General features: G+C 50.6%; 1 protein-coding gene across 2 annotated transcripts in view; it reads left to right on the forward strand.

The window, feature by feature from the left end:
• The window catches only part of nprl2 (NPR2 like, GATOR1 complex subunit), a 76,018-nt gene that overhangs the window by 54,417 nt on the left and 1,742 nt on the right, over positions 1-19,859 (forward strand). For both annotated transcript variants that reach the window (XM_072472060.1, XM_072472059.1), the window contains exon 9: positions 14,588-14,705. In XM_072472060.1, coding sequence (XP_072328161.1) covers positions 14,588-14,705 — 118 coding nt within the window. The remainder of the gene's footprint in view (positions 1-14,587; positions 14,706-19,859) is intronic.

A 19,859-nucleotide genomic window follows, 5' to 3' on the forward strand; every position in this document is an offset into this window, starting at 1 on the left:
GCGTACTTCCTGTAGAACTCCACTGGGAATCCGTCCGGTCCCGGGGCCTTCCCCACCTGCATGCTCCCCAAACCCTTGCTCAGCTCCTCCAACCCAATTGGTGCCCCCAAACCAGCCACCTCTTGCTCCTCCACCCTCGGGAATCTCAGCTGATTTAGGAATCGTCTCATCCCCTCTTCCCCCGCTGGGGGCTGGGATCTGTACAGCTCTTCATAAAAGGCCTTGAATACCTCGTTTATTTTCGTCGCACTCCGAACCATGGCTCCCCTTCCATCTTTGACTCCCCCTATTTCCCTCGCTGCCATCCTCTTACGGAGCTGGTGTGCCAGCATCCGACTAGCCTTTTCCCCATACTCGTAGGTCACCCCCTGCGCTTTCCTCCACTGTGCCTCCGCCTTCCCTGTGGTCAACAGGTCAAACTCCGTCTGGAGCCGTCGTCTTTCCCCAAGTAATCTTTCCTCCGGGGCCCCTGCATATCTCCTGTCCACTCTCAAAATCTCCCCCACTAACCTCTCCCTTTCCATACCCTCTGTCTTCTCCCTATGAGCCCTAATGGAAATTAGCTCTCCCCTGATCACCGCCTTCAACGCCTCCCATACCACCCCCACCCGCACCTCCCCGTTGTCGTTGGCCTCCAAGTACCTTTTGATACACCCCCTCACCTTCCCACACACCACCTCGTCCGCCAGCATTCCCACATCCAGCCGCCACAACGGGCGTTGGTCCCTCTCCTCTCCCAGCTCCAGTTCCACCCAGTGTGGGGCATGGTCCGAAACGGCTATAGCCGAATACTCCGTCCCCTCCACCCTCGGGATGAGCACCCTACCCAGAACAAAGAAATCTATCTGGGAGTAGGCTTTGTGTACATGGGAGAAGAAAGAAAATTCCCTGGCCTGCGGCCTTGCAAACCGCCATGGGTCCACTCCCCCCCATCTGATCCATAAACCCCCTAAGTACCTTGGCCACCACCGGCCTCTTTCCAGTCCTTGATTTGGAGCAGTCTAGTGCTGGATCCAACACTGAATTGAAGTCCCCTCCCATTATCAGGCCTCCTATCTCCAGGTCCGGAATGCGCCACAACATGCGCTTCATGAATCCTGCATCATCCCAGTTCAGGGCGTATACGTTTACCAACACCACCCACGTCCCTTGCAGCCTACCGCTCACCATTACATATCGCCCTCCATTGTCCGCTACAATAGTCTTGGCCTCAAATGACACCCGCTTTCCCACCAATATTGCCACCCCTCTATTCTTCGCGTCCAGTCCCGGGTGGAATACCTGTCCTACCCATCTCTTTCTTAGCCTGACCTGGTCCGCCACCTTCAGGTGTGTCTCTTGGAGCATGGCCACGTCCGCCTTCAGTCCCTTTAAGTGCGCGAACACTCGAGCCCTCTTCACCGGCCCATTCAGGCCCCTCACATTCCACGTTATCAGCCAGATTGGAGGGGCTCTCACCCCCCCCAAGCTCCGCCGACTAGCCATCTCCTTTTCTGGGCCAGTCCCGTGTCCACACCTCCCTCACCGTCCAGTCCCCCAGAAGGGGGATCCCCGTCCCGATCACCTCTTCTGTGTCCCATTCCCTTTCGGCCAGTGCAGCAGCAACCCTTTTTCCCCCCCTCCCCTCCCCCCCGCTAGACCCCTGTCTAGCTTTTTTGCTCCCCCATGTCACTCCCGTAAGTCAGCTGACGCCTGCTGACCCCGGCTTCCCCCACTGTCCCATTGACCTCCCCGCGTGGGAGTCTCCCAATCCATATGCATTCCTTCGTTCCCCTTCCCGCCTTTCTTGGAGGTGGGGAAAACATCCCGCGCTTTCCAACGCCCGCTCCACCCCCTCTGGTGCAGCTCCTGTTGCGGCCTTGTCTCTCTTCCCCCAGCCCATGTAACATTTCCTGCGCGTGATTGACCCCCTATATACAACAACCATCACACATCAAACCTCAAACATCCCCCCCTACCCTCACAAACCCTCAGTTAGAGTCCAACTTTTCGGCTTGTACAAAGGTCCACGCCTCTTCAGGCGTTTCGAAGTAATAGTGTTGGCCCTTGTATGTGACCCACAGTCGCCGCTGGCTGCAGCATTCCGAATTTCACTTCTTTCCGGTACAACGCCGCTTTGGCCCGGTTGAAACCCGCTCTCCGCTTTGCAACCTCCGTGCTCCAGTCCGGGTATATTCGGATCTCTGCATTGTCCCACTTACTGCTCCGCTCCTTCTTGGCCTATCTCAGGACCCTTTCTCTGTCCGTGAACCGGTGGAACCTCACCACCATCGCCCTTGGCGGCTCATTTGCCTGGGGCTTCTTCGCCAGCACCCGATGTGCCCCGTCCAACTCCAGCGGCCTCGAAGGGGCCTTCGTGCCCATCATCGCCTCGAGCATTGTGCTCGCGTGTGCCCCGGCATCAGCCCCCTCCACTCCCTCAGGGAGACCCAGGATTCGCAGATTCTTTCTCCTCGACCTGTTCTCCAGGTCGTCGAATCTTCCCGCCCACCTCTTGTGTAGCGCCTCGTTCTGCTCCACTCTCACCGCCAGGCCCACGAGCTCGTCCTCGTTCTGACTGACTCTTTTCTGTACCTCCTGGATCTTAGCTTCATGGACCTTCTGGGTGATCCCGAGTCCTTCAATTGCCGAAAGCATAGGCGCCAACATCTCCTTGCGCATCTCCTCGCGCTGCTCCTCGAAGCAGCGCTTGATGAACTCCTGCAGCTCCCCTTTGTCCCTGGCCGCCGCCATTTTGTTTTCTTTCCCTCGCTTCTCCCGTTGCCCCAGTGCCGCTCATTTGGCCGTTACACTTCTGGTCCGTTTAAAAAGTCTATGGAAACTCCTGAAAAAGGTCTGAGAGTCAGTTCCAGACGGGAGCTGCCGAATGCGCGACCTACTCCTCCATGGCCGCCACCGGAAGCCTCGTCCCTGCTTCTTCAATGGCCCTGGTAGATCCTTTCACAGTTGTTCCCTCTGCTGCTAGAATTCACCTTTGATAGAGTCAAGTCAGATTGCAGCTTTAAGCTTGCCCTTCCCCCGCCTGCATGCTGGAAGAGGCCCTTGTCTAAACCTGCAGCCAAAGCCAAATCCTTTACTGTTTCTGCCGGGTCTGGCAGCCAAAAGACACAACATTCCTGGGGGACACTGTCAGGGGAATGCTGCAGTCTTCTTGCCACACCGGGAAATGTCAAACAAATGCTGTGGGGGCCCTGTAAAAGAGCCCAAAAGTCCGTTCCAAGCGGGAGCTACCGAATATGCGACCTAGCTCTGCATAGCCGCACCCGGAAGTCGCTTCTACCTCCTTCTCGTCAAACCTTGGCAATGCTTGGTCATATTTAAATAGATTCCCACCAAGCCTTCGACTATGACGCTCTTTCACACTATCCTCATCACTATCATCCAACTGTACGTTTCCCTTTACGTTTGCCAATTTTAACTGACTGTCATGTTTCATGGCCATTTTCTGAAGTTCAAACTCTCTCTCTTTATCTTTTTCCCTGATCTGTATCTCCCTTTCTCTTTCTTTTTGTTCTGCTTGGGCTATTCTTTCTGTTTTCCTTTCTTCTCTCTCTTTTTCTTCTCTCTCTCTTTCTCTTTCTCTTTCTTATTCCTCTCTCTCTCTCTCTACCTCTCTTTCTTTTTCCTCTCTCCTTCGTATTCAAGCTGCTTTAATTCTTTCTCGTGTTCCATTTGTTTAACTCGTAACTGAATTTTTGCTATTTCCAATGAGTCTCAGCTAACTTTAAATGCTTAGCCACCGCCATAATGACCTCATCTTTTCGCATTTTGCCAGGTAATGTTAACTGCAATGTTTTTCCCAATCTAACAGTCTGTTTTTAGTCTCTGTCCGTAAGGTACTGCGTGTGACCGTCTCCAGCCCCAAAAACTTCAGAGCCTCTGAAAGAGCCATTGTCCACAACACACTCCCTACTTAAACTGAAATACCACACCATTTTTTAAATAAATAATTTTTATTGAAGTTTTCAGAAAATATCAACAACAAAATGAAAAAGGAACCCAATAGAATTAAATACAAAACAAAATAAAACAACCCCCGTGCCCCCCTCCCTCCTATACATAAATAATAAATTAACACCCCGAAATTAACACCTTCCTCAATCTTACCTGGTCTGCCACCTTCAGGTGTGTCTCCTGGAGCATGACCACATCCGCCTTCAGGTGCGCGAACACCCGGGCCCACTTGACCGGCCCGTTCAGTCCCCTTACATTCCAGGTTATCAGCCGGATCAGGGGGCTACCCGCCCCCCTCCCCCGCCGACTAGCCATAACCCCTCCTCGGCCAGCCATGCGCCCGCACCCTACGCCCGGCCCGTTCCCCACGGCGACAGACCCCTGTCCCAACCCCCTCTACTCGCTCCAGCTCCCCCTTGACCATACCAGCAGCAACCCGGTTCCCACCCCCCAGCTAGAACCCCCCCCCTGGCTGCTTTGCTCCCCCCATTGCACTCCCGCAAGTCAGCTGACTCCTTCTGACCCCGGCCACTCCCGCCTCTCCTTTGACTCTTCCCATTGTGGTACATCCCCTCCTCCTCCATTACCCATCATCAGGCTCTCCGCCTCCCCCTTCCATCCCAAGCGGGGGAAACAACCCTTGCTTCCCCGCCCCGGCCCCGCTCCCGCCAGCCTTCAGCGTGGGAAAAAGCCCGCGCTTTCCACCTGCCCGGCCCCGTCATCTCTGACGCAGCTCCTTTTACAGGCCCAGTCCCCTCACCCCCGACTCGGGCCTCCCCCTCCCCCGCGGGGCCCCATCCCCCCTACCGGCCATCCACCCCTACTCCATTTACTTGCCCCCCTCCAAGAGCCCACCCGACAGACCCAACCAAAACAGTGCCCAACCCACCCTAACCACCCACACCGAATCAAAAAGAAACAAGAGCAAAGAACCCCCCCTTCAAAATGTAACACCCCAACAGCAACCCCCGACCACCCATCCCGACCCTCAGTTTGTGTCCAGCTTCTTGGCCTGAACAAAGGCCCACGCCTCCTCCGGGGACTCAAAATAATGGTGCTGGTCCTTGTAGGTGACCCACAGTCGCGCCGGTTGCAGCTTGCCAAACTTCATCCCCTTCCTGTGCAGCACTGCCTTCGCCCGGTTGTACCCGGCCCTCTTCTTCGCCACCTCCGCGTTCTCCCACCTGCTGCTCCTCTCTTTCTTGGCCCATCTGAGCACGCACTCCCAATCAGCGAACCGATGAAACCGCACCAGCACCGCTCGCGGCGGCTCGTTAGCCTTGGGCCTCCTCGCCAGCACTCTATGGGCCCCTTCCAGCTCCAGGGGCATCAGCGAGTTTAACATGGTGACCACATATGCCCCCACGTCCGACCCCTCCGGGAGGCCCAGGATCCGCAGATTCTTCCGCCTCGACCGATTCTCCATTTCCTCGAACCGTTCCTGTCATTTCTTGTGGAGCGCCTCGTGCGCCTCCACCTTTACCGCAAAGCCCAAGATCTCGTCCTCGTTATCGGAGATCTTTTATCGGACCTCGCGGATCGCCACCCCCTGGGCCGTCTGGGTCTCCAGCAGCTTATCGATAGAAGCCTTCATCAGCTCTAGCAGTTCCGCTTTGAGCTCCCTGAAACAGCGCTGGATAACCTCCTGCTGCTCCTGCGCCCACTGCATCCATGCTGCCTGGTCCCCGCCTGCCGCCATCTGGCTCTTCTTCCCTCGCACTTTCTCTGGGTTCACCACCACTTTTTTAGTCGCCCCGCTCCTGGTCCAAGCCATACACTGTCGGGGGAATGTTGCAGTCTTCTTCCCACACCAGGAAATGTAGAAAAAATTCCGTTGGGGGCCCTGAAGAAAGCCCAAAAGTCCGTTCCAAGCGGGAGCTGCCGAAAGTGCGACTTAGCTCTGCATAGCCGCAACCGGAAGCCCTGAAATACCACACCTGAATAGCAATCACTATATGCTCACCCCTCACTGTCTTTACGTTCACTAAGCCAGTCCAATAGATAGACTTTTAGCCCGGACGAGCCCCCAATTTGTTATGGGCCAGGGTTTAGAGAACCCCGAAGTGTATCATGGAGTTCACCTGACCCACAACTTTTAATAGATTGTGGTATGGGGAGCACACGGCCCACTCTACTGGTGTGGTACAGCAAAAATGGAAACGTATTTTGTAAAGCAAAACAATGTTTATTCTATGAACTCAAGTTAACCTTTTTAAAACATACAGTGAACATCCTAGCATCCATTAATTCAAATACAACCCCCAAAGACTCAAACACTAAGTGAACCTTTAAGCTTTCCTTTTTAACATCCATACGACTTAAAACAAAACCTTTATCAGAAGCACACCAGGTTAAAGTCACTACTGAAAACATTGATAATTCTGAATTCATCAAATGATCAAGAGATAGTCTTTTGATGGCAGAGAGAACAGCAGTACACCTGCTTGGTCTGGCTTCAGCTCCAACACTGAAAACAAAACTAAAACACACCCTGCAGCCTGCTCAAAAACGAAAGTGAAAAGCTGACAGACAACCCAGCTCCACCCACTCTCTGACATCACTGCAGTAGTAAACACCCATTTCTTAAAGGTATTCTCACATGACAGCAAATACTTCAATTTCTGGTGATAAATTGTCTCAGGTATTAGCAATACTGCTGCGCTCGTACCTGTAGTGATATGCATCACTATATTCACAAGGGGTTAATGTAAATACACTCCAACTAAGTAACCACTAGAGGGAACACCAGAGATGTCATGACATGCAGACATACAACCAATGGGTCATTAGAACACGACACAACCAATGAGTAATCAGGACACACCGAGGTGGCATTACCACAAGGGGGCACTACACGACCCATATAAAAGGACAGGGCACACAGGATCTGCCTCTTCCACAGACAGACACCCAGAGAGTAAGACAGGGTTGATCAGCAGCAGCATCACACCCTGGCACATGGCTTAGAGCAAGCTGGTATAGTTAGACTGAGTTACTACAGCTAGATTAGCAGAGAGCCAAATTCATTTAAGAACTGTGTTAATTGTTCAATAAACACGTTGCACTCATTTCAGAGTCTGGAGTATCCTTTAGTAAAGACTGCATCAAGTAGCAGCCTGCGTTACACGTAGTAACGTAACATGACAATACCGACTTTAATTTCATGACCTTCAAGTTTTGGATATGCCTAAAAACGTTGTTGATCGCACTGCAAAGACAAAACACCCAGCTTTAGCTCTTGCAGTCACTCGGTTTTGCTGTCTTTTGAATGATCTTGAGCTTTATCCACTAATTTGTTTCACAAATAGATTGTTTGACTGTGCTGTTCTTCTTGAACCTTCTTGGTGTAGAAGACATTTTCTGAGCCCAACGTACCACAGTTCTTGCATGTATTTGTTTTACTTCAACATTCCCCCGCTGAGTGTCCAACCTATGTGCAGTAGTGACATGGTTGCACTTTTGCAGCCTTGTTCCTTAAGGTATCCATTTTGAATCATCATCCAGCCCTTCTCTGTTATCTAGCTAACCTAAAAGATGCTGCAAACTGTAAAATGGTATCACCTTCTTTCTGACTACGGCGGTGGAACCAAAGACTTTCTACAATCAATAACGGTTGGGAGAGAAATATTCCTCTTAAGATATTCGTTAATTCACTGAAGGACTTTGTCATGATATGCAGGCATGCACATAATGAGATACAGACAGGCAGCTAATGAGCACAGAGAACAGGACATAACCAATCAGCAGGCAAAACACTTGGGGATGGTTTCCTACTATAAAAGGCACGAGGCACTCACACTCCTCCTCTTTCCACTGGGGACATCTACAGAGTGAGTCCGGTGTATATATTACATAACACCTACAGCATGTGGCTAAGAGCTAGTCTGGTTCAGTCAGACAGAGTAATCACACTTAGGTTAGCAGAGAGTCGAACTCACCGAGAACTGTGCTAACTGTGTGACAGGTTCAATAAATCAAATTGAACTAACTTCAAGGTCTGGAGTATATTTCAGTTATAGCTGCATCCAGTTGCAGCCCGTGTTATCTCAGTGTGCTTAACATGACATGGTACCAGAAGACTGTTATCCCTAGGTTTACCTCAATCTGTTCCGTGACGACCAGTATTCTGGCGCCATGGAGAAGATCCAGGCTCCTCAACAGCTGCGGACCTCCTGAAATCTCAGTGCCAACTGGCGGACTTTCAAGCAAAGGTTTCTGCTGTACATCGAAGCCTCAGATCGAGGGTGCGTATGATAAAAGAAAGATCGCGCTGCTCCTCTCAACTGCAGGGGTTCAAGCCATCCAACTCTTCAACTCGTTTAACTTCACCGAAGGCCAGGAAAGACAAAGTTTCAGACCATCCTGGACAAGTTTGATAGTCATTGTGAAGTGGACACCAATGAAATCTTCAAGCGCTATATATTCAAACAATGCCTACAAGGTAAAGGTGAATATTTCAACTCCTTCCTCACTAATTTCCGTCTACAAGCGCTGTCCTGCAACTTTGGTGCTATTTCTGACTCCATGATCAGAGACCAAATCGTTTTTGGAATTCACTCTGATCCTCTGAGAGAGCAGCTTTTAAAAATCAAGCATATGACCCTGTCAGTCGCGATTGAAACATGTACAGTGCATGAGCACGACAAAAATCGGTATTCCCAATACAAATCAGCTGAAAATGAGAAACTTGCCTCCCACGAGGCAGTGCGTGCAGACCATCGTCCGGATGCAGCGCCTCAGCATTGATGAAAGCTGCCATTTCGCGCGCTCCTTCCGGAGCCCCAAGCATGCGCGATGCGAATGGGATAACGAGGCGACCGATCACTACACTGCACAGGTGCAAACATCTGCCGACTGCACTGCTCATGTGTGACAACGCACTGAGCATAACGACATCATGACGTGCCCGAACTGCGGCACCGCCCACTTAAAGAAACACCGCCCTGCAAGAGGCAGGCGCTGTTTAAATTGCGGAAAGCCTGGACACTATGCAGCCTTGTGCAGGTCTGCACCACCAGTCAGGGGCCAGCGGTCCCAATTCCGACGACGGCGCGTTCGGAGTGTCCAATAAGGTTTACAGGATTCTGATCCTGACAGTATAAAGGATCCAGAGGATGATTGCCTGGAGTCCCCCTACCATGTGGGCATCATCACCACACGTGAACATGCCTAACCGACATCAGCACTGAGCCTGCCCATCCTCACTGGATTCTGCGGACGAATGGCGTGCGGTGATGCAGGTAAATCAATGCTCTATCCAGTTCAAGCTGGACACAGGTGCTTCTGCCAACCTCCTTTCACAGGCAGATTTCAACCGCATCAAGAAGCCACCCAAACTCCTTCCAGCAGCCTGCCAGCTCCTGGACTATAACGGCAATGCCATCACAGCACTTGGATCCTGCCATCTGCTCGTCTCCAACAGGAGCATTCACGCAAGGCTAAGGTTTGAAATTGTCAAGCCAGACAGGGCCTCCCTGCTCGGCGCACATGCATGCAAGCTGTTAAACCTTGTGCAGCGGGTCTACACAATGACCTCCCCCAATGTGGATCTTCAAGCCGGGATTGACGACATCCTCGCTCAGTATCCGGATGTGTTTGACGGGATGGGCACCCCGCCATATCGGTACAAGATCCTGTGGCGGCCTGATGCCACGCCTGTGATCCACGCTCCACGCCGGGTTCCGGCTCCACTGAAGGAGTGCCTGAAGGCACAGTTAAAGGATCTTCAGGATCAGGGCATCATCTCCAAAGTTACTGAACCAACTGACTGGGTCAGCTCGATGGTATGTGTAAAGAAGCTTTCGGGAGAGCTGCGCATCTGCATTGATCCCAAGGATCTCAACCCGAATATAATGCGGGAACACTACCCCATCCTGAAGCGGGAGGAACTAACAAGTGAGATGGCACACGCCCGGCTTTTCACAAAGTTAGATGCGTCACATAGGTTCTGGCAAATCCAGCTGGATGAGTCCAGCAGAAGGCTCTGCACCTTCAACATACCGTTTGGCAGGTACTGCTATAATCGTATGCCGTTCGGCATTGTCTCGGCCTCGGAGATCTTCCATAGAATCATGGAGCAGATGATGGAGGGCATTGAAGGGTTCATGTGTATGTGGACGACGTTATCATATGGTCCACAATCCCCGAAGAGCACATCTCTCGTCTCCAGCAGGTATTCCGCCGTGTCCATGCCAATGGCCTCAAGCTGATCAGGGCCAAGTGCTGCTTTGGCATGTCGACATTGAAGTTCTTTGGGGACCAGATATCTCAGCAGGGTGTGCGTCCGGACACGGACAAGATCAAGGCCATTAAAGCCATGAAGACCCCTGAAGACAAGAAGGCGATGCTGCGCTTCCTCGGCATGGTAAACCTTTTGGGCAAGTTTATCCCAAACCTGGCCTCGCACACTACGGCCCTCAAACACCTGGTTAAAAAGTCTACTGCCTTTGAGTGGCAGGCAGCTGATCAAGCAGAGTGGTTGGAGCTGAAAGCCAAGCTCACCACGGCACCTGTATTGGCATTTTCTGACCCTGACAGGGAAACAAAAATCTTGACAGATGCGAGCCAGGGCGGCATCGGCGCGGTGTTGCTCCAGCGCGATGACACCTCATCCTGGGCACCGGTTGCCTACGCATCACGGGCGATGACACCCACCGAGCAGCGGTACGCCCAAATTGAAAAGGAATGCCTGAGCCTTCTCAGTGGAATTTTCAAGTTCCACGATTATGTCTCTCGCCTGCCGACGTTCACCGTCGAGACGGACCACAGGCCTCTGGTCCACGTTATCCACAAGGACCTGAACGACATGACACCCCGGCTGCAGCGCATCCTCCTCAGACTCAGAAGGTATCACTTTGAGCTCGTGTACACGCCTGGCAAGGAGCTCATTAATGTGGATGCCTTGTCCCGCTCCATAACCTTGCCTGCTGACCTGCCGGCATTCATCCAATAGATTGAATCACAGCAGCTGTGGGCCAGTAACCTCCCAGCGTCGGATGAAAAGGTGATCCACATTCGCAACGAGACAGCCAAAGACCCTCTTCTGTAGCATGTCATGCGCCACCTCGCCAATGGCTGGCGAAAAGGACAATGCCCTCAATTCTTCAATGTGAAGGACGACCTGACGGTGGTTGATGGTATCCTCCTCAAGCTGGACTGCATTGTCATTCCACTCAGTCTCCAGAGCTTGGTGCTCCGACAAATCCACGAGGGACATCTGGGTGTCGAGAAGTGCAGGCGCAGAGCCAGGCAAGCTGTCTACTGGCCCGCGATTAGTCAGGACATCTCAAATATGGTCCTCAACTGTCCAACCTGTCAACGCTTCCAGCCAGCACAGAGCAAGGAGACGCTTCAGCAGCACAAAATCGTGACCTCCCCATGGTCCAAGATGGGCATCGCCCTCTTTCACACCAATGGTCGTGATTATGTGATAATCATTGATTATTTTTCCAACTACCCAGAAGTCGTGAAGCTCTCGGACCTCACATCCAAGACCGTCATCAAGGCCTGTAAGGGGACGTTCTCCAGGCATTGTATTCCACTCACTGTCATGAGTGACAACGGTCCTTGCTTCAGCAGCCAAGAGTGGTCAAGATTTGCCCAGGTATATCAGTTTCATCACATCACTTCCAGCCCACATTACCCGCAGTCCAACGGGAAGGTTGAGAAAGGGGTGCACTTAGTGAAGCAGCTCATCTGCAAGGCCGCGGATTCTGCTTCTGACATCAACCTTGCGCTGCTTGCGTACAGGGCAACCGCTCTGTCTACTGGCATGTCACCGGCCCAACTCCTGATGAACAAGGACCTGCGGACGACTCTTCCAGCCATACACTTGCCTGACCTGGATCACCTCCCGGTGCTGCAGAAGGTGCAGAAACTCGGGGACCGGCAAAAGCAGGGCTATGATGCTCATGCCACCGATTTGCCTGTGCTATCCCCGGCGGATGCTGTTCGGATCAAGCTACCTGATGGAGGCTGGTCAGCTCCAGCGGTTGTTCTTCAACAGGTTGCTCCTCGATCGTATGTTGTGCGTATGGCTGATGGCTCTGTTATGCGGCGAAACAGATGGGCACTGCGCACAGTTGCCCGCCCGCAACCACATTCTTCGTTGTTTCCATCTGTTATTGTGCCACCTCCTGACACCTCGAACCACGAGGCCACCAGTCCGGCTGCAATCCCGCCCATCAAGGCGTCGTCGTCCCCACCATCACCTCTCCGGCGGTCGACCAGGATCAGACGCAAGCCCCAGAGACTGGACTTATGAATATTTGTTTTGTTTGCTATGTTCTGTTTTCGCACATTAGACATCTGTTTTCACATGTACATATGTTCCCATCTGCCATAGTATGTAAATAAGTTAGTTTTTCGGCCTACACATGTAAATACTTTCACATATGCTGCAGAAAAACATTTCAAAAGGGGAGATGTCATGATATGCAGACATGCATATAATGAGATACAGACAGGCAGCTAATGAGCACAGAGAACAGGACATAACTAATCAGCAGGCAGAACACTTGGGGGTGGTTTCCCACTATAAAAGGCACGAGGCACTCACACTCCGCCTCTTTCCACTGGGGACATCTACAGAGTGAGTCCGGTGTATATATCACATAACACCTACAGCACGTGGCTAAGAGCTAGTCTGGTTCAGTCAGACAGAGTAATCACACTTAGGTGAGCAGAGAGTTGAACTCACAGAGAACTGTGCTAACTGTGTGACAGGTTCAGTAAATCTAATTGAACTAACTTCAAGGTCTGGAGTACATTTCAGTTACAGCTGCATCCAGTTGCAGCCCATGTTATCTCAGTGTGCTTAACACGACAGACTTCACTCCTGATTTTGCCGCTTGAACAAGATTCTGTAGCAGCATAAATGTTTTACGGCCAACTGAGCTGAGAAATGTCCTGTCTGAGCCATCCCAACTCCATGCCCCTGTTGGAGAAATCCCTGTTTTTACCACTTTACTGCGTTATTCAGGTGAAACTGTTATTCATTTTTAGAGATTTTCTGAAGTGATCATGCCCCTGAGATTTAGACAGTGACAATTATAACACCATTCTTTAAATAAAATGGTTGAAGCATACACTGCCGAATAAATGTTACAGACATAACATTGAAAAATCTTTGAAATTACTTTGAAAATACAGGCTAATGGAGTGTTCCAAGATAAGGCTGGTTTATTGGATGGGACAGATTTCATACAGTTAGATTTACAAAGTATTTAATAAGCATCCTTTTTGATTAGTGGCTCAGGTAAATCCGTGGTATGACAAAGGAAATGGAATAGACCGCTGCATAGAAAACTGCCTTAAATAGGAAATGGCTCCTCCGAGGCCCCGGACAGTGTGCATGAGCCCTGCAGGCCTATCCCAGACCCATTGCACTGATCTTCGCCATGGCGACAAATTAACCCTGGGTTAGGGAGCAAGAAACAAGTTGTCCAATGTTCCCATTTCTTTGTCAGCATCTGATGACCTTTGTTGGAGATGTGTGAATATTGGATGAGAACACATTTGGGCCCTCCACAGATGACATTTATTCGGACCAAGTACCCGAGATCTGTCAGGACCTGTGTAATATTTGCCCAACAATTGGCACTTGTGGAATGGTACATGGTAACCAGCCCCTATGGAGCAATTTAATTTGCCAAAAGAGAAGAAAGAATTTCAATAAATGGAAACTTTTCAAGATGAAGGGAGTTTGTGAGTAACTCGCCCTTTAATTGGGGGGGGGGGGGGGGGGGGCTATTTATTTTAGTTTGAAAATGCATCATTTGGAGAAGACATTAAAAGCGATTAAAGGGTAAAATTAGAGGCAGGACAACTGATGAGAAATTATCCAAATAGATTGGGAAGGATTTGGATCTGTTGAGAAACTGAGCTAGTAGTTGGCAAGTGACGTTCACAATAAGGAGAAATATGCCACAGTCCTGGAATCATAGGCTCCCCTTTGAGAGCTGACTGGTGGTGATTTAACCTGAGGGTCATCACACCTTAGACGAGATGCAAGGTTGAGAAGGCATGAATAACCTCAGCCAGTTCAGGAATTGAACACCACGCTGTTGGTGTTCCTCCGCATCACAAACCAGCCGTCGCCCAGTCACAATAAAAATAACTGATATGGGATTGAGGAACCAGGAGAAGGCATTACAGGATAGAAACTACTGTTCATAATAGTGAACAAATGCTTGCTGTGTAATTATGACATGCCTCAGTTGGCTAATTTACTGCTGGTGTTAACTCATCCTATGCTACATTAGCAGACAATCACGGTTGTATGTTAGCATCAGGGCTAATTCCTGGATTAATACATTAAATGGAATAGTCTTAAACATTGTACAGATCCCAGAGGATTATTGTGGAAACCACCAACTTAGTGTTTGAGAGAGAGTGAGGTTACTAATACAAAAGGTGTAATGGTGTTGCTGTGTAAAACACTAGTTAATATCTAGAATTGAAATCAGTCAGAGAATGCATATATTGAACTGAATACCCTATGGTTTCTTACATTCTCAATGGCACTGGATGTAAATGTAGTTCAAACTTCCCCATGGGCTCTTGTGGAGGAGAGGTGGGTCCTATAGCAGTGGGAAGCCTTTGGAGACCTGTTAATTGCAGCCTTTGTTTGCAGGACACAAGCGTGCCAATCTGCGAGATGTATTCCAGCTATACTGTGGGCTCAGTCCTGGCACTACAGCTCGAGATCTCTGCTCCCGCTACGCACAACAACTTCAACACGTGGACGAGAGGTAAGATGTTGAGCCAGAACTTGTGGCACAGTGTGGACAAACTATAACTTCTTCATACTCTTTGTGATTTATTTAAACGAGCAAATCGAACGAATGAGGATGATGGGCTCCCTACCCTCGTTCTGCTCCTGCTGATTTTGTCTAATGCTTTCTTTTCTTTAATTCTCGAGATGTGTAGCAGCCATTGCCCATCTCTAATTACTCTTAAGCTGCTGCAGTTTGGGGGTTGTAGGTGCTCCCACAGGGTGCTGTTAGGTAGGATATTCCAGGGTTTCCTCTCCGTGATGATGAAGGAGCAGTGATACACCTACAAAGTCATGATAATGAGTGATTTAAGAGGGAAGCTGGCAAGTTATGGTGTTCCTCAGTGCCTACTGCCCTTGTCGTTCTAATTGGTCGAGGTCGCAGGTTTGGAAGGTCTGGTCGAAGAAGCCTTGACAAGTGGCTGCAGTGCATCTTGTAGATGGTATTTCAGTGTAACCACAGTGCGGCGGTGGTTGAGGGATGTGAATTCTTGGTCTGTAGGTAATGTATCAATCAAGCTGACTGCCTTGTCCTAGGTGGCATAGAGTTTCATTGCCGCAACCTAGCAAAATGGAGGGAATCCCAACGTGCTCCTGTCTTATGCCCTGTGTAAGGACCCTCCTATTTAAACCTGATTACTCTCGTGTATTCCCTTTATTTTTTTGTTGTCATGGCTGTTATAACTTTTGTATCTGGATGAATTACTGAAACCCCCACTGGCAGATGTACTGTTTGGTTTGACCTCTGGAGACCCCCAGTACCAGTGCTATTTGGTCTGGCCCAGTAATAACATATTTTGATGGACTTGGCTGGCAGTCAATCGGCTACTTTGATTTCCCAGGACTTGACTGGCTCTCGATGATGATTGGTGCCAGAGTTCCGGAATGTTCTGCCAAATTCAGACAGACTTCATTTTGTAGAGTGAAGTTCACTTTTGAACCTCACTCTTTCTCTCTCTCTCGCTCTCTCTCTCGCTCTCTCTCACTCTCTCTCTCTCCACACACAGCCAGTTTCAAATAAACCAGCTTGCCTGGTGCTGGTCTGGAAGATCCAGACCAGCACCAGGCAAGCTGGGTTATTTGAAACCTCCTTTTAAAATCTGATAATTGAAGAACTCTAATCTTACCTCAGTGAGTGATAATTGTGAATTCTGCCTGAATGAACATGCCAAATGATCCTCTTGAACTGGAGGTTTTCAACACTCCATGTCTGGGAGGATAGCCGGCTACAAAGGCTTCAACATCATCAACACATCTCTCTGACTTCCATATTTGAATCCCTTATCATTTTACCCCTTTCCCTTGCTCTATGTGCATCTGTCTTGTGTGTGTTTGGGTCGAGGGTGGGACGGTCAAAGGGGAAAGTAATAGATTAGCAGGCCATTATTTTAATTTAGTTATTGCATTTTTTAACTTTTCTTTTTCTAATTCTAATTTTTTTTTTTATATAGATGTTTTTTATTGGGTTTTTGAACAAAGTATATTTGCCGTTATGGGCACAGGATATTATATATTCATATATATATATATATATATATATATAGAAGAAGAGAAGGGCATACACACACAAATCACAAAGGGAAAGAAAGAAAAAAGGTAACAACACGGGAGAAATACAAAATCAATTATTTACACACAAGTAGCCATCTGTTTGTGGCGGGGGGGGTCGATATACATTTGGGTGCCGGAGAGACAATTACGGAGGGCAATACTCAAATGGTGCTGGTGGTGTCCCTTGCTTTTCCCGGATGGATTTCGCTGCCGTTGCCGTCTCGTGCTCACTTCCGCTTCAGCCAGCCCTCCCGTCTTCCGTCTGTTTTTTCCTTTTTCTCTGTTCCTGTGGATGCCAAGTTTGTTAATGTTTCCCCGCCGCCCCCACCTCCCTGGCTCTCCTCTATTGTTCTCTGTCTCTTCCCCCTTCTCCCCCCTCCCCCTGCCTCCGCCCCCCTCCCCGTGGTTCGCCTTTCCTTCCTTTTAGAATTAGCTGTCCCCCCCCTCTCCCGGTCTATCTCTCCCTCGCATGCTTTGGCTACTTTCCCCATAAGCTACCTGGCTATTCTTCTGCTGGTTGGTTGGCCACAACCAGGTCCCGGAACAATTGGGTGAATGGCTCCCACGTTCTGTGGAAGCAGTCGTCTGACCCTCGGATGGCGAATTTGCATTTTCTCCATTTGGAGAGATTCTGAGAGGTCGGACAGCCAATCTGCAGCTTTGGGTGGTGCTGCTGACCGCCAGCCGAACAGGATTCTACGTCAGGCGATCAGGGAGGCAAAGGCAAGGGCGTCCGCCTTCCTCCCCAGGAATAGATCTGGCTGGTCTGAAACCCCGAAGACCGCCACTTTCGGGCATGGCTCCACCCTCACCCCCACCACCTTGGACATTGCCTCGAAGAAGGCTGTCCAGTACCCTGCAAGTCTGGGGCAAGACCAGAACATGTGGGCGTGGTTGGCCGGGCCTCCTTGGCACCGTTCACATCTATCCTCCAACTCCGGGAAGAACCTACTCGTATGGGTTCTTGTTAAGTGGGCTCTATGTACCACTTTTAGTTGCGTCAGGCTGAGCCTTGCACACGTGGAGGTGGAGTTGACCCTATGCAGTGCTTCGCTCCAGAGTCCCCACCCTATTTCGATCCCCAGATCCTCCTCCCATTTCATTCTTGTTGCGTCCAGTACAGTGTCGGACCCTTCTACCAGTCGGTCATACATGTCTCTGCAGTTTCCTTTATCTAGTATGTTTGCGTCCAGTAGCTTTTCCAGTAATGTCTGTTGTGGCGGTTGTGGGTATGTCCTTGTCTCCTTTCGTAGGAAGTTTTTGAGTTGCAGGTAGCTTAGCTCGTTCCCCCTGGCGAGCTGGAATTTCTCTGTCAGTTCGTCCATTGTTGCGATCCTGCCGTCCGTGTATAGGTCCCTGACTGTCAGTGTCCCTCCGTCCTGTCCCCACCTTTTGAAGGTGGCGTCAGTCAGCGCTGGTGTGAACCTATGGTTGTTACAGATGGGAGCTTTGTCCGACATTTTGGTCAGGCCAAATTGCTGCCATAGTTGGTTCCAGGACTGGAGGGTGGCGATCACCACTGGGCTGCTGGAGTGTTTATTGGGTGGGGATGGGAGTGTCGCCATGGCGAGGGCCCGGAGGGAGGTCCCCTTACAGGAGGCCTCTTCCGCACGCACCCACTCGGCTTCTGGCTCCTTGATCCATCCCCTTATTCGCTCAGCCGTCGCCGCCAGTGGTAGAATTGTAGCACTGGTACTGGGGGTCTCCAGAGGTCAAACCAAACAGTACATCTGCCAGCAGTAATTTCCCCCCCCCCCAACCATACGAATTCCATGATTAGTTTGTCCAGTGCTTTGAAAAAGGCCTTGGGGATGTAGATCGGGATGGATCTGAAGAGGAAAAGGTACCTGGGCCGCACGTTCATTTTGATCGTCTGGACTCTCCCTGCAAGGGAGAGTGGGAGTGTGTTCCATTTTTTGCAGGTCCTTTTTTACTTCCACTGTCAGACTGGTGAGGTTCCATTTGTGGGTCCCTTTCCAGTCATGGGCTATTTAGATCCCCAGGTAGCGCAATTTCTGTCGGGCTTGTTTAAACGGCAGTCCCATTAGTGCTACTTGTGGGTGTACTGGGAAGACCTCGCTTTTGCTCATGTTGAGTTTGTAGCCCGAGAAGGCGCCAAACTCTTTCAGGAGCGCGATGATTCCGTCCATGCTGCTTTGTGGGTCCGAAATGTAGAGGAGTAGGTCATCTGCATAGAGTGAGACTCTGTGCTCTCTGCCGCCCCTTCGGATCCCCCCTCCAGCTTTTTGCTGCTCGGAGCGCAATTGCTAGTGGTTCGATTGCTAGAACAAACAGCAGCGGGGACAGTGGGCATCCTTGTCTGGTGCCCCTGTGCAGCTGGAAGTATCGGGAGTTGGTGTTGTTTGTCCGTACACTCGCCATGGGAGCGGTGTATAGGAGCTTTACCCAGGAGGTGAATCCTGTTCCAAGCCCGAACCGCTCCAGTACCTCTATGAGGTATTTCCATTTGATTCTGTCGAAGGCCTTTTCTGCGTCTAGGGAGACGATCACCTCTGGTGTTCTCTCCCCGGAGGGGGTAATTATCACGTTCAGCAGGCGCCTAATGTTCGAAGTAAGCTTTCTACCTTTGACAAAGCCTGTCTGGTCCTCTGTGACCACTTCTGGCACGCAGCCTTTTGGCCAGAATCTTGGCCAGTATTTTGGCATCTGCGTTCAGCAATGAGATGGGTCTGTATGACCCACATTCCGTTGGGTTTTTATCTTTCTTAGGTATCAGCGAGATTGAGGCCTGTGCTAGCGTGGGTGGCAGTGTGCCCTTGGCCAGCGAGTCTGTGAACATCTCCTGCAGGTGCGGGGCCAGTGCTGTCACAAATTTTTTGTAGAAGTCTGCCGTGAACTCGTCGGGTCCCGGCGCCTTCCCCGCCTGCATGGAGCTAATGCTGTCCATGATCTCTCCCAGTGCTAGTGGTGCTTCCAGGCCCTGTTTTCTGCCCTCCCCCATGACTGGTATGTCCAGTCCATCAAGGAACCGTTTCATCCCGGGCTCCTCCATTGGGGGCTCTGAGGTGTTTATCTTCTTGATAAAAGGCCCTGAAGGCTTTGTTGATCTTTTCTGGTTCTGTTTCTAGTGTGCCTCTGGTATCCCTGATTTGTGCAATTTCTCAGGTGGCTGCCTGTTTTCTCAGCTGGTGTGCCAGCAGGCGGTTGGCTTTGTCTCCGTGTTCATATAGGGTCCCACGTGCCTGGTGGAGTTGATGCACTGCTTTCCTGGTGGAGAGCAGATCAAAGTTCTTTTGTAACTCTTTCCTCTCCGCCAGGGGCTCTCCGGTCGGGGCCTCGGAGTATTTACAGTCTCCCTTCAGTATGGAGTCGACCAGCTGCTGCCTAGCCGCCCTTTCCTCCCTATCTCTTCGCGCTTTGAAAGCAATGATTTCCCCTCTTAGCACAGCCTATAGCGCTTCCCAGAACGGGGAGGGTGAGACCTCCCCGTTCTGATTGTTCTCCGTGTACTCTGCTATGGCCTGCGATATCTTTTCGTTGAAGGCCTTGTCAGCTAGTAGGGCAACGTCCAACCTCCATGTGGGGCGTTGGTTCTTTTTATAAATAAACAGTTATTGTG

The sequence above is a fragment of the Scyliorhinus torazame genome, chromosome 13 (assembly GCF_047496885.1).
Source record: "Scyliorhinus torazame isolate Kashiwa2021f chromosome 13, sScyTor2.1, whole genome shotgun sequence".
NCBI classification, from domain to species: Eukaryota; Metazoa; Chordata; class Chondrichthyes; order Carcharhiniformes; family Scyliorhinidae; genus Scyliorhinus; species Scyliorhinus torazame.